This window comes from Myotis brandtii, unplaced genomic scaffold (assembly GCF_000412655.1).
Source record: "Myotis brandtii unplaced genomic scaffold, ASM41265v1 scaffold693, whole genome shotgun sequence".
NCBI lineage: Eukaryota > Metazoa > Chordata > Mammalia > Chiroptera > Vespertilionidae > Myotis > Myotis brandtii.
The window spans coordinates 245,362-260,730 of NW_005370710.1; the positions used below are offsets into that span (position 1 = coordinate 245,362).

The 15,369-nt window shown below is 51.9% G+C and overlaps 1 protein-coding gene across 1 annotated transcript in view; it reads left to right on the forward strand.

The window, feature by feature from the left end:
* The first annotated feature begins 2,038 nt into the window (after positions 1-2,038).
* Positions 2,039-15,369, forward strand: part of CHL1 (cell adhesion molecule L1-like) — a 91,942-nt gene continuing 78,611 nt past the window's right edge. The window contains exon 1 of the mRNA XM_014529748.1: positions 2,039-2,183. Coding sequence (XP_014385234.1) covers positions 2,127-2,183 — 57 coding nt within the window. The 5' untranslated portion in view covers positions 2,039-2,126. The remainder of the gene's footprint in view (positions 2,184-15,369) is intronic.

Genomic DNA, 15,369 nt, shown 5'->3' on the forward strand with positions numbered 1-15,369 from the left:
CGCAGGTCGCTGGAGGATGATGACAGGGCCGCTAATGCACTGAGTCTGGCAGATGTAGGGATGCCCGCTGTTCTTGGGCCCAGGTTCCTCTCACTGCCCCGGGAGGCTCTGGGCAGGAGCTCAGCAAAGCCCGTGGCTGCCTGTCTTCTCAGCCTCCCCTCCCACCTCCAGGGACTGCGATCCATCTACACTTTCCCGACTCGGCCTATGAATTTTAGTGCGCGTCGCAATTCCCTCCTCAGGTCGTAAAACCCTTCGGGCACATTTTACGCATCCCATAAACCCTTGTGCTGTCTGCACAGCGGGAGACACAGGTGTGCGGGGAGGTGCACTGGCTGCCCCATGGGGCTGCGGGGCTGCATCCGAGTCCCCTAAATCCTGTGTGGGTGGCCTTGGCTGGGTCAGGTGGCCTCTAAGACTGAGTTCTCCTAGGAAATGAGGGATACTATTCAGACCCGGTGCGCGGGCATTACTGTGAGTGTGAAGTGGGCCCCTCTAGGTGGATAGCTTAGTGAATGTACTAAGCACTCAGCTAATGCTGGCCTTTATTGATGTAGTAGTTATCCTTCCATTCCATGCTGTGGATGGAGGGAGGGGGAGAGCGCACCTGAGCCTGCTGGGGTCCTGGTAATTCCTGCTGAAGGGCCCCCGCACCTCGAAAGCCTCAGGTCTGTGGACGGCGGTGACGGGGAGCACGAAGCTCTAGCTGCCAAGGGCAGAGCAGAGTGGAGGATCCTAACATCTGCTTCAGGGGCCTCTGCCCACTTCCCTTGGTCATCCTTCCTGCCCAGAGCAGGGTCAGCTGCAGCCTCCAAACTGCAGAATACACCTGTCCATTCCCCGTTACCTCTGCTTTCCTTTCGGAGATGAGGGGGTGCAGCAGAGGGGACATGCAAAGGGCGTGGTTCCGCTTCTATGGCAATGGGCTTGTATATTTAAAAATATGTTTTTATTGATTTCAGAGAGGAAGCGAGAGGAAGAGAGAGAAACAGCAGTGATGAGACAGTCATTGATGGGCTGCCTCCTGCACGCCCCCTACTGGGGATCGAGCCCATAACCTGTGCATGTACCCCGACGGGGAATCAAACTGGGACCTCCTGGTTCATAGGTTGATGCTCAGCCACTGAGCCGGGCTAACAGGCTTGTAGTTTTAGCTGAGGTTCTTCCCTAACAGAGCCTGTGCTGTGATGGAGGCTCCGATGGAGGAGGGCAGGCGTCCTGCTCTGGAAATGACACCTGTTCTCTGAGGACAGGTCTTCATTATCAGCTGTCAATTAAGATGCGGCTTCAGAGGGAAAAGCCATCCAACTGGGTTCTAGGCATGGCTGATATACTTGGGATTTTAGAAAGGTGTTTGATGTTTTGGTTTGAGGTATTTAGAAGCTAATGTTGATTATCTTTTATGTGTGAAATGGAAATACCATTCTCACGTCTCAGTGACTGCAATGACGCTGTTGTGTTGTACAAGGTGTGGGGGGAGGAGGGGGCAGGGAAAATGCGCTTGCTCCCACTCTGGCCAGACCCGTTCTTGTGTCCTTGGACCCTAGGGGATCGGTGTGCTCTGAGCTTTTGTCTGACCCCTGCCTGTTTCTCCAGAGCACGGTGCTTGGCTTCCTAATCAATACGTTTATTTTTCTATTGTAAATTCAGAGGCTTTCTGAACTTCTGTAAAAGGCATCTGGTGCACAATGAAGAATGATTCATCCATTAAAATGTATTTTTTTAATCCTCACCCGAGGATGTGTTTAGAGAGAGGAAGGGGGGGGGAGGGAGAGAGAGAGAGAGAGGGAGGGGGAGAGAGAGAGAGAGAGAGAGAAATACCCATTGGTTGCCTCCCATACGAGCCCCGACCGGAGATCAAACCCACAACCTCAGTATGTGCCCCAACTGGGAATCGAACCCATGACCTTTCAGTGCATAGTCTGATGCTCAACCCACTGAGCCATCAGCTAGGGCTGGATTAAAATATTTAAGGAATTACTTGCAATGGCAAGAAATAAAAAAAAAATTGCCGGCAATGGTGAGCATACAAAAATAATCACCGTGTTCACATCTATAGATACGTCAGAACAGATAGCAGGCTGCTCGGGGCGGTTTGCTGTTGCGCGCCAATTTGAGACGTATCCATGTTCCGAGACAGAGATCTAAGCGGATGGATGAAAACAAAGCGCAAAGAAAGAAAGGTGTTTAAGCCTGACCTCGATCCCGCTCCGCTCTGTAACCTCCCGCCCCTCTCGGCGGAGCTAGATTTCAAAGGTCTCACAGACCGCGCTGGCCAGGCACGCAAGTGTCCGCTTGTAATTGATTTGGGCTGAATAGGTTTTGAACGCCATTGATGCACTCGAAATAAAGGACCAACAAAGAGCAGTTCAGGTGCAACTCACGGGAGCCTCTGCTAGTCAAGCTCACGTAAACTGGAATTGACCTTAACCTCCATCCCCTCGGGAAGGACCGCGTCAGCCCAGTGAAGGCCGTCCGATTCTTGGACGCTGACCTCCACGCACACACCCTCCCATGGAGGACTGGTCACTGCCTCCTGTTTGCCTGTGTCCCCAGCTGGAAACTGGGGAGAGAAACGTTCACTGGGGCCTCCCGGTGGTCGTCGGAGGATTAATGAGCTAATAAGTGCTTTGAAGAGGAAAGTGCCAGCTATTATTATTACTAATAAAGCATTTTTCTCCCGTGTGCTGTTGGACAGCAGCCATTAAAAACCCATTATTGTACTTAGCAATGAAGCCGTCTGGTTCCGCCCAGGATTCAGGCCTCATCCCTTCCATTCCCTGCGCCCCGCAGCCTCAGAGCTGATGGCAGGGACTGCGGGGTGTGTCTTCGTGTCCCAGGCTGGGGTCCTGCGATCGCCTCCAGGGAGGCCCATGGGGCTGCACTTTGGTTCTGTGACCTGGAAGAGGAGGCAGTGCCCAGTCTAGTTTTTTTTTATTTTATTGATATCAGAGAGAAAGGGAGAGGGAGAGAGATAGAAACATCAATGATGAGAGAGGATCATTGATCAGCTGCCTCCTCCACATCCCACAACCCTGGCATGTGCCCTGACCAGGAATAGAACTGTGACCTCCTGGTTCATAGGTTGATGCTCAACCACTAAAGCCATGCTAGCCAGGCCAGATGGGTTTTATTTCACTGGATTTACACCGCATTTCCTGCCCTTGAAGATGCACCTGGGGTCCTTTTGGTTATTTAGTTCCATGAAGGAAGTGAGCTCATTCAGGCGGCTGTGTGTGTGCCCGGGTTTCTCCACTAGTCAGTGGACCTCTTACAGGATGTCTCAGGGCCCTGGGAGCCCAAGCAAGACTGCAGCTCCGAAAGCTGGGGCCGGAGGCGCACTGACTGTGCCCTGTCATCCATTGTCCAGTGGTCAGAGGCCAGCCGGGTGCTGTCATCCAACCCCAACGGTGGGCTCTAGTGGACAAGGGAAGGGGCATCGAGGAAAGACTTGCCAGTGCATGGCGGTATTAAACCCACTGCCATACCACATGCCCCACGTCACTGACCACAACATGGGAACAGAGAGGAGGTGGGCAGGATAGCCGCTGCCCATGGGACACTCCCGTCTCCCCCAAGTGGCAGGGAGTGGACATCAGCGAGCAGGATTCGATTGCGAACAAGGGCATGAACCTGGGTTGCAGGCCCTGGTCAGGGTGCGTGAGGGAGGCAATCAAATGATCTGTCTCTCTCACATTGATGTTTCTCTGTCTCTCCCCCTCCTTCCACTCTCTCTAAAAATCAATGGAACAGTGTCCTCAGGTGAGGATCAACAAAAAGCCAGAAGTGTTTGTGGGTGCAGATGCCCTGAGTCAGCTGTGGCTCCTGCGGAGGATGGGGGCTCATTAGCTCTCAGCACTACTCCTCCTGGTGTTGGCCATGCATTTAGGAGGCGTGCTGCCTCCGTCCTCCCAAGAGCCCATCAGGATGGCTGCTGGAGGTTCAAGGATGGCTGCTGGAGGTTCCTCAGACAACACAGAGGGCCCATGCCTCTGGGCAAGGGCTGCTAACCAGGCCATTCTCACCCAGAACAGGAGCATTCTCCCATTTCCGTTCCCCAGCCTGGCACTTGGTCCCAGATGCCACACCCAGCTTGCTTGCTTTAGCGGCGTTGGTTTACAGAAATACCCTGATAGAGGCACGGAAGCTCACACCAGTTCCGCGGCGCAGAGAAACTGCAAGTCATCATCTTCTTTGTCCGTGTTTCCAGGAGGCCCGGTGAGCTGCTGGCTCGCCTGCAGTTGGCCGGTGCCATCAGCACCTCTGTGCTGCGGCTGCTGTGCCGAGCAGCAGCTGGAAGCCCCCGAGGGAGGGATTTTTAGAAGCTTGACTTTCCCCCTTCAGTCCTGTGTGCATCGGGGAGGCAGCTGCCTTCTGTGCACCTGCTGAGTAATTTGGTTCCACCGGATTCCTGCTGGGGAAGAGCAGTATCAGGAAACAAGACCTTTTGGGGGTCCCTGTGCCCCAGAAACAAGACAGAAGATGAGCCCGTGCCTCCTAGTGAAGTGTGTGCACATGTGTGCATGTGCATGTTTGTGTGTGTGCATGTGCATGTGAGTATGTGCATCTTTGATGCATCTGTGTGTATGTGCATTGCGTGTGCATGTGTGTGCACATGCATGTGTGAACATGACACCTCTGTGCATGCACATGCAGTGTGCATGTATGCGTATGGTGCACCTATGTATTGTGTGTGCATGTGCATTGTGTGTGTGTGTGGCTCGATTCCAAGGAGTCATTCATTCACTCACCCAATATTTATTGAGCTGCTCATAAATCCCAGGGCTGTGCTAAGCTTTAGGGTGGAGACGAGCTCCCCGCCCTCCCCCAGAGCACCCTCACTGAATGCCAGCCAGCAGATAAGCAAATAAACAAGTCATCACGGGAAAGAAACAAAGGTCTGCAGGAGAGGAACCTGAGAGTAGGAAGTGGCTTTCGGAAGGTTCTCGAAGGTGACTCTGAGGGGCTGAGCCCGAAGGGGAAGAAGGCCGGAGGGGTCCGGCCAGAGGAACAGGTCTGGGCAGCGGGGGAAGAGGCTTGGTGTCTCTGGGACCCACGGGAGGCCTGGCCTCCACAGTCCTCATGGGTGAGTCCTACAGGGGATGTTGGGGCAGATTCTGCAGGGCCTCCTGGTGCTGGGTGAGAACACGGATTCCGGTTTATAAAATGCCCCTTTGCCACTGGGAGAGGGCGGATTGTGGTGAGGCAGGCGCAGGCTTCCCCGTGGGAGGTGCGAACAGCCTGGGCCTGAACTGAGCTATGAGGGGATTTTGTCAGTGAGGCAGCATATTCTTCCAGTAGGTGATGTGGTGCTTTGGGCTAAGGAGTCACAGGAAAGCTCTGTAAGGAGGGTGTTCCCACAGCAGGGCAGAGGGAATTGGGGACCAGCAGGCCAGAGGGTGGGGGGGACCCCAGGACTGGCCTGCAGAGAGGGCGCAGTGCAGTGGGCTGCCTGGGAGAGCTGCTCGCTGGGCCCCCAGCAGCTCACAGGTGGACGTGCCAGGTGAACAGCAGGCCTATTGTGATGGGCGTGGTGCAGGGTATCAGACTGCCCTTCATTTGACCCTTAGAGTCAAACCAAGTGTAACATCTCTGAAGTCTGAAAAGGAATATGCATTAGAGATCCGCCCAGAAAGGTGCAGCCGGAATTAATTCTTAGCATAACTTTTATTTTCTTTATAAGGACAGGTCATAAAGCAAACGTGGCCTTAGCTGGTTTGGCTCAGTGGATAGAGTGTCGGCCTGTGGACCAAAGGGTCCCACGTTTGATTTCGGTCAAGGGCACGTGCCTTGGTTGCAGGCTCCTCCCCAGCCTGGGCCCTGGTTGGGGTGCATGAGGCAAGCAATCAATGTGTTTCTTTCACATCGATGTTTCTCTCTGTCTTTCCCTCTCCCTTGCACTCTCCCTAAAAAACAATGGAAAAATATTGTTAGGTGAGGATTAAAAATGTAAAACAAACAAACAAATAAAGCAAAGGTGAAAGCTGGTGCAGACACTAACACATTTTCTTATGCCCATGCGCACACACACACACCAGCATTGTGTAGGAGCTAAACGATTGTGCTCCCCTAGGTCACCTGAAATTCAGGGAGGAATAGCTGGAATAGTAATGAGGGGGCGACTCCCCCGTCTGCCTTCTTTAAAAGCGGAGCCATTTCTGTGACTTCTTAGAGAACATCGTTTACCCTGTGGTGCGTGTGTTTTTATCTTCCCCCTCATTTTCCAAATGCTTCCTCCTCGCCCCAGTGCCTCGGAGACTCTTCAGTCGGGAGAGAGGCTTTCTGAGTCGACGTCACGTGGGGGAGTTTTGCAAACATAACAAGAAGGGCGTGTTAGTCCCTGTCAAAATATTTTCCTGTTTAAACCGGGCAATTTGGGGCAAAAGCTGAGATGCACGTCAGGTTAATTCATGCTTATTATTTCAGGCGAATAATTTCACCAGGAGCCCGCGTCGGTACATTCATGTTTGCGTCGTGCACGGAAGGAGCAGGAGGAGAAGAGGCCAGGGGTGCAAAGGGGCGTGAATGCCCCTCATCGGCTCCCAGGTGCACCCGCTCACCTAATAACACCCCCAGGTGCGCCTCTCTCACTGCTAAGTGGGCAGTCGTCCTGGAAACCAGTTTTCATATTTTTCTGCTTAACGGCTTTCATAGAAAAGCTATCTGAGCCTGGCCGGTGTGGCTCAGTGGTTGAGCATCGACCTATGAACCAGGAGGTCATGGTTGATTCCCAATCAGGGCACAGGCCCGGGTTGCCGGCTCCAACCCCAGTAGGGGGCGTGCAGGAGGCAGCCGATCCATGATTCTCATCATTGACGTTTATCTCTCTCTCTCCCTCTCCCTTCCTCTCTGAAATCAGTAAAAATATATTTTTTTAAAAAGCGATCTGAGAAGAAGCAGGGGGATAGGCAGGCTGTGTTACCCGGAAGGTAGATAGATGGGAGGCGGGTTGAGAACAGCACCTGTGTGGGCAGCGTTTAGACACACTCCAGGGATGTCTGCTGGGTCCTGGGGCTGATTGGGGGTGTGTGTTTCTGAGCAAAAGGGGAGCAAACACAAAGGAAACCCTGTCCTTTCTCTGCCTCTCTCAATCGCTGTTACGTGAAAATAAGGATGAAAGGGTGGGCACACAGCACTTTGGAAGACAGTGGGTGATGTGTGCGGAGCCGGGACAGGAGAGGCACCTGGGCGAGGTCGCAGGTGATGGGCAGCAGCCCTAGCTCGGCAGGCAGGATTCTGTGTGGCTTGTGTAGGTTCCGTCCGACTGGCACAGACCTGCCGGCTGCCTCGCTGCCAGGCCTCCCAGCCTTCCCGGCTCCCTGTCCTGAGGGCCTGGGCGTGCTTTCTCCTGTGTTTTCCTCTTCGTCTGTCCCCACGTTGCCCCATTTCCTACCTCGAGATTCCTGCACTTTGGCTTCGCAGGAGTGACTCACGGTATTCGCCAAAGGGCAGGAACTGGTCTGTGCTTGTCAGGGGGTGGTGAGCGCAGGCGGATCCCCTGTGCGCACCCGCCCTCCTCACCAGCCGTCCTCACCTGCTGTCCCACCCTCGGGCCACACCGCCCGGGAAGATGAGTGACAGCACATCCCTCCCACGCTCATTGCAGTTAATAGCTGATGTCCTTCAGCCTGTGGATGGAGCGAGGGATCGATCCACCCGCTGCGTTTCCTTGGCACGCAGCTCTGCAGTGGAGGCCACAGCGCCCGAGTGGATTGGATCGGCAACAGGGTTGTTGTTGGGATTAAAGAATCAGGACTCAGAAGGAGTTGAGACCCAATTTACTGATGTTCTGGGAATGCGTGGTTTTAACAATAAGGTCTTTGCTTCTTTGTGGGGATTTCAGTTCAAGTCTGCGTGTGCTGAGGGCACAGGGCCGAGTGGGGGGACCCTCCAGCCCCCACCAGGCAGCCAGCCTGCGCTGGGAGGCCGTTCAGTCTAAGAGAGAAAGGCTTCCATCCCCAGGAAGACATTGGACTGTTTTTCTACTTTACGGTGCACAATGGTCTGCTTAGACTGCAGTGATGGCGAACCTATGACACGCATGTCAGAGGTGACACGCGAACTCATATTTTTGGTTGATTTTTCTTTGTTAAATGGCATTTAAATATATGAAATAAATATCAAAAATATAAGTCTTTGTTTTACTATGGTTGCAAATATCAAAAAATTTCTATATGTGACACGGCACCAGAGTTAAGTTAGGGTTTTTCAAAATGCTGACACGCCGAGCTCAAAAGGTTCGCCATCGCTGGTTTAGAGGTTAAATATTCAACCAGACCCACACGTGTGACTATTGACATTTTTCCATAAACTCGGTTGTGTAAATGTATGTGTGTGTGTCTAACGGGCAATGTTTTAAGATGATTATACCTAAGTGGATTATGCCTAAGTGGATACTTTATTTCTATTGATTATAATTTGCATAAATCGAGTGCACAGGGGACTGCGTGTCTGCTGGCGTGCTGGGTGGTGATAGGATTGTGAATGGCTCATTAGCCCAGGAGAGCCGGTGACCGAGGGCAGAGAGGGATTGCTATCAATCCGAGATCAAGTGGCATCTTTTCCACGTGGATTTCTAAATCCCCTATTACTTTGCAATCAGCTCCGGGCATATTTTAGACGAGAGGTAGGCAGGCCGCCTCCCATTCCTAATGGGAGAGGAAATAGCAGATCTGACAGTGTGTACCAGATATGGAAGGTCATGTCCACTAAGTGGACTCAAAATGCTCTTTTACGGAGAAAAAAGTGACTTAAATCTCTGTGTCTCATGGGACCTCGTTAGAGTCCTCCTCCAGGACTCTGCAGCTGATACTACCCGGAGTCCCACCACTCGCACGCTGAAGGCCGGTGCGTGGACGCTGAAGGCCGGTGTGTGGAAGCGGGATTAATGGTGCGGCTCTGGGGCCGCGCAGTGAGCATCGATTTCCCCATCAGCCCCGCGTGCGTTTCCTAAGGAGACGCTGCTTTGTGTTTTCAGGTGATGATACATTTCACTTTTTATTAATTATCATCTCTGCCCACATGGTTTATGCCTGATTCCATTCATGGAAATGCTTTCCTAATCTTCTTTTTTTCCTAATTGTTATGTCCTTCAGAAACTTCATTAATTTTGAGCACTGATGTGTGAAAATGGCAGGAGGGAACGCCACTCACAAAGCTGTCTGACCAGCCGTTCTCCCTGCGTCCATTGTCAGTGCCACTCGCCTCTCCCCAGGACCCAGAGCACATCCGGGCACTCCCTCAGGTGCTTCCTGAATAGGTGATGCAGGAGTCACAGGAGGGTCTGCCTTCTGCAGGGCAGAAGGATGTGCGTGTCCAAAGAGAGGGGGCCGGTCAGAGCTGAGCCCTTCTCCTAGACTCTAGAGAGCCTCGTGTTCCCGAAATAGTTGTGGACATGGGCAGGTGAGAGGAAAGCATTTTTTGCTTGAAATTTTCAGATAATTAGTTCAGCTCTAAGGTACAGTTTATCCACTTCTTGTGGGATTATAAAAAACCTACTGAGATTTCAGGGGGACCCTTATAGCTGAGTTCAGACTATACTCTGTAACCTTCTAAGAAGTTTCCAGAAAACAGAAGATAATGTTGATTGGTCCGGCCGGCATGGCTCAGTGGTTGAGTGTTGACCTATGAACCAAGAGATCACTGTTTGATACCCAGTCAGGACACATGCCTGGGTTGTGGGCTCGATCCCCAGTGTGGGGTGTGCAGGAGGCAGCCTATCAATGATTCTCTCTCGTCATTGATGTTTCTATCCCACTCTCCCTTCCTCTCTCTGAAATCAATAATATATATATAGAAAACTAAAAAAAAACAATGTTGACTGCATGCAATTTAGACTTTAATCTTTAATCTTTTGCCTTGAGCTTGCAAATCCATGACCTGTCTGTGCCCCTCCCGCATCCAGACGTGATGGGGTAGAATTTTCCCCTCCCCACTGCTCTGTGGTCTGTCCAGGGTGGGACCTGGGCCCGGCGCAGGTTTCGCTGCCGTGGTTCAGTTTTGCTGTGCGTGGGTCCCCGTGCCTGCCCTGCACCCTGGGTTTCGGCAGTGTGAGGAGGCCCAGTGAGGAGCTGCAGGAAGTCAGGACAGACCTACACAGTGAGCCCGGTGACTGGTGACCGGCTGGCCGCTGTGGGAAACCTCCCTAAGCACTTTGTTACCCCAGCTTCAAAGGCGCCTTGTTTGTGGAGGATCAAAGGGTCTCTTGCAGAATCAATTCAGAGCATTCAGCACACACGGAGGGAGGAGAGCATGTCTGTGCTCCGGGTGAGCGGACCCCGTGGAGAGACAAGGAGGGTGCTGCTCTCCGGCTGTGCCCCACATTCCACAGAGGACACCAGAGCAGAGGCTGCACATGGACACGTCCCCGGACAGCTGTGTGCAGCCTCCCCGGGCCCTGGGAAGCCACCTGTGCCCATGGGAGAAACCGTTTCGCTTTCTCAGGGAAGGGCTGAGTTCGTTTTGGGTCATTTTATTTTTTAAATATATTTTTATTGATTTCAGAGAGGAAGGGAGAGGGAGAGAGAGATAGAAACATCAGTGATGAGAGAGAATCATTGATCGGCTGCCTCCTGCAGGCCCCCGCCTGGGGATCGAGCCTGTAACCCGGGCATGTGCCTTGACTGGAAATCGAACCATGACCTCCTGGTTCACGGGTTGATGCTGAACCACTGAGTCACGCTGGCCAGGCTGGGAGTGTATCTGTAAACTATTTCCTGTTCTCTATCGCCCTAAATATGTGGGTGTGATCCTCAGCTATACTTTCAGCTTACTTATTTAGCTTAATACAAATGTCGTCTTGATGAATATTTTTCAGAGCATCACTAATGATTGTTTACTCCCTTCACGTCAGAAATCTCTGGACCCTCTTGTATTTCTGATTGATTAGCTGACCCATTTTTGGCAGGAGGGGCGGTCAGGACACCCGCTGCTGGTCGACCAGAAGGTTGTGCGCTGAGTTCCCGTGTTCTCTTCTCTCCCTGTGAGCGGCTGGGCACCTGCCCTGTGCTGAGCTCATGGGCAGGCTCTGCTGAGTCATGGTTCCAGGCTGCACGTTGGAGGCTGTTATAAAGTATCAATCTGGTCTCTGAGGGACAAGATTATGTTTCTGTGTCATTCCGGTTCCTGGAGCGCTTCACACAGTTACTTTTACTGGGTCCCTATTAAGCTATGTGAGAGGTATCATCATTTGCATATTTCCTTATGCATTGTCACCTATAAGCATCGCATTTTATTAAATTAAAGTCAGAGTTAAGCAGTGAACATTTAGAGTGTCAGGTACTGTGGCCTACTTGGATTTTTGCACATCTCATGACGTCTCTTTAGCAGTTTCAGGGTTTTTTTCAGTGATTAGAGTAACGCATGCTCTTCCGATTAGCTATTTGTCTTCACGGTTTTACAAGCGAGGTGTTTGCACTTGGAATTTTTTTACAGAACAAAGTCTCCATTTGCTAGTGAGCACTTATAAAATGACAATTATTTTAGACATTATCTCTGCTTTTTAAAATCAAAACATTGTTTTCTTTTTTTCCAGTTATTTTTTTAATCCTCCCCCAAGGATGTTTTTTATTTACTTATTTTATTTTAGAGAGAGAGAGAAACATGGATATGAGAGAGAAGCATTGATTGGTTGCTTCCCGTTAGTATGTGCCCTAAAAGGGGATCCAACCTGCAACCCGTTGGTGTACAGGAGGATGCTCCAACCCGCTGAGCCACCCGGCCCGGGCACACCTCCCCTGTCACACTCCGCAGGGACAAACAGGAGTCTCGGCTCCAGAGGGAGCCTGTGGCTTCCGGGAGGTGGGGCTGTCAGTGGTGTAATTTGGAAGAGCGCCAGCCCCCTCGGGTGTCACAGGGGCTGGGGGCCAAGCTGTGAGCTTGGCTACTATTGTGGCAGAAGCTTGGCTTCCCGGGTTGTCCTGATTCTGTAGCCCCGGGCCCTCCTTCCCCTGAGGACTCTGCTCCCACCAACCCCCTTACACTCCTGGCTCCAGGTACCTGGTTGCCCAGCACACTGGCCAGCAAACTTCTGAGACCGTGTCCTGCAGGAGATGAGTCATGTTGGCTCTGACTTCAGAGATGATCATCAGGATGCATTGTATCCTCACTGGATGGTAGAGAAAGTAGAAATTAGGTCATTTTCCCAAGGTAACACCCTTGGTGGGTGCCCATTCATTCAGGCAGGTGCGTATTGATTACCTGCCGTGCCACCTGGGGAGCTCCAAGCCCAGAACCTGGGAACCTGAGGGGCCCGGCTGTGGTTGGTCAGTCCAGGTCCTCCCAGGCCGCCATCTGTACACAAGGGAGGGGCTGCTGAGGGGCGTGCTGTTTCTCCTCGATGTTCCCAGGTAGTGAAATCTAGACCCTCCTCCCTGTTACACGCTCTGAGAGCACTCCCCAAAACTGTCTCGCCCTTCCTGAAGTTACTTACTTCTTTAACATATATGACTGATCTTACAATTAAATTCTGTTGTGTGTGATTTGCCTCCGTTTATGTCTGAGGGTTCTCCCCTCTCCCACTCACAGCTTAAGATTGTAGAAAATACAGTTATGTCACCTGGCGTGTAGCCTTCAAGGTTTTCTTTGTTTTGATCTGTTCTTTGTATTCATCTTCCACATTAAAGATTCTAGTCTTCCCTGCGTGAGTCTGGTGACCCAGCATCTTGCATGTTTTAATTGCCTTCTCTGTTCCTCCTTCACAGCCATCATCAGAGACATTCTTCTTGTCATCGTAGAGGTTTGAGGCAAAATGAAACTCTAAAGCGTGTTGTTGTCCCTGGGATTTAGAAAGGCTATCCCCTCTCACGTCATCTCACTTGAGCCCCAGGAGCTGGGCCTGTAGGATCAGCCAATCTCATTTGCAACCAACACGTGCACACATTTCATGTTTTCTGTTCCTGCTGAGTGACAGCTGTCCCACGTGGAGGGTGCTGGACGCCACAGACGCTGGCCGTCTCCGGGGTCCTCTGCTCAAGAGAACAGCTCAGGAAACACAGTCTGACCCACGCATCGCCACCGGGAGGGTCAGGGACCATGTTAAATGCTGTCCGGGCGTTGTCAGTCATCCATAAACAATTCTGTTTGTATTAATAATGCAAATAATACCGGAGTCAGAGTAACTGAAATGGGCCTGGAAGGCGGTCGCTAAGCAGAGTGGATGGGCACAGTATGTGGAGTGCCACTCGGTCAGTTGGAAAGCAGTGGGGGCCGTTCTGAGATGGGGGTGGAGTTGGGGTGGGGGCGGGGAGTTTTGGGTTTCTGTGAGTTGGTGTGAGGCTCTCTCCAGAGGCCTCCCAATCTGTCTGCAACTTTTTGGCAGGAGCTTTTGGAATAAGGCCAAAGGGATTGTCCAACTGCACGGAAAGGAAGTGAGGTGCTCGCTGTGTTCGCCGGTCTTCTTTTCTTGGGGCCAAAGAGACTGTAGCTTTCTACATCCTTTTACAGCATCATTTCTACCAGAATGAGTTCGAATTGCTGGGTGGAATTGAGCGGTTTGGCTGATACTCATTAAATTAGGAGAACTGGCACATGGGAAGTCTTTGCTTTATTTCTACCGTTGGCGTCTCCATAGAAAAATCTCAGGTGGACAGAAGTGCATTCCTGGGGTGGCCTCTGAAAAGGCTTTGGAGATGAGAGCCAATCCTCCAATCGCCTGCGGTTGGCAGTAAAAGGAGTGTGTGTGTGTGTGTGTGTGTGTGTGTGTGTGTGTGTGTTGGTGGAAACACTTTCTTCATTTCACAAGTTGCTTTTGAAAAGATGGGCGCTTGGTGGGGAGACACCTGGGTGGGGGGTGGCTACTGGAGCTGAAAGCTCGGGTATCCTTTCTTCCTTCCTCTTGGCCATTGCACAAATACACCAGATCAGCTCTATCCCCTTGTCCCAGCATTAATCATGCCTGTCCATTTTGGGTGTTTACACCTTTAAATATTTATGAGCTGCTGGGTCCTTTATTGTTGTTTACCCGCTCCGGGCGCTGGGACGCCTTGCTCTCCTTCCGCAGCCAGCACTCCCTTCCCTTCCTCATTCTCCTGCCCGGTCTTTGGATTGCCTCCAGTTTGCATACATAATTTGGGGATTGAGGTGCCAAAAATATAGTCGTTTCAACTGGAGTCTTGTTGAAGTCGCTTTCACTCGAATCTCATACCCAAATAACTTGGATTTCTGAGGCCTGGAAACTCGGCAGGGGCGCCCCAGGGAAGCTGAGATACACAGAGAGGGTGTCAAAAAGCTGCAGGTGGGTCGCAGGTCCCCAGGGAAGCGGCATCTGGACTGGAGAGATCTCAGAAGGAGTGTGATTCGGGGAGTTCTGATTTCAGCCTCGGTCCGGGGTCGCTGTGAAGATCTCTGTGGTCACCAGCAGCCTCCTGGTTGTTAAGACTCGGAGAGGATTGGGTTCAGTCCTCCTAGCCACTCTCTACATTTTTATGTACTTTTCCTTCCTTTGCGATTTCAGAAGGTAGAGTCCTTTATCAGCAGGAAATCAGTTGCCATCACGTTCCAGAGAAGAGACGGACGTGACATTGTGGCCGGTGGGAGAGGGTTCATGTGGAAGGAGGGCATCCCGGGACCCACGCCCCGGAGGGCGTGACATGGGAAGATTTATTTGTGACATCGGATGCACAATCAAAGGAGTGCCCCTGGGTACCCAACATCTCCTCTCCGTCTGTCCCGCCGTGGACAAAGCCCAGTCTTGCCTTCATCAGGCCCGGAAGTAGGGCCGGTGTCCAGAGATTCTGTGCCCTGCCAAGGCCAGGCCGGCGCAGCCTTTCTCCCCATCCGGCCAGCGCAGCCTGTGTTCCCGGCTGTGCTGGGCTGGCCCTGTGTCCAGGACCACACTCGGAGCCCGCCCGTCTACCGTGGGCCCCGGGCGGCCACTACTAGTAGTAGGTCCACATGGCTGCTACAGAGAGAACAGGCGAGCAAAAGGGGTGAGTGTGTGATACCCAGAGAGAGACAAGTGCTCACCACCCCCCCTTTCTGGTTCTATCCCTTCCCCGTGGTTCCCTGGGGAGTGTGTGAACCTGACCTTCCCGGTGAAGCAGGCTTATGCTCCCCGGTTGATTACGCTTAATAATACCTGATTCCCTTTGCTCCCTCCCTTTATTAATATCGAGCTACCTACGCTAACAAAACGACCATTAAAATATTACAGAGAGACACTGAAACCCAGCAAACCTTGGGTGGTCTTTTTAATAAACTCACCCTTTGGGTCTGATATTTAAAAAGGGCTTTTCAAGTAACAACTTGACAGCTGGCAAAAATAAAATGCCCGTAAAATTACGTAACACGACCAAAGAAATGACTCAGAGTAAAATCCAGTGAAGGGAGAAGATTTTGTTTCCTCAACCAAGTGCCATTTGTGCCCTAAGA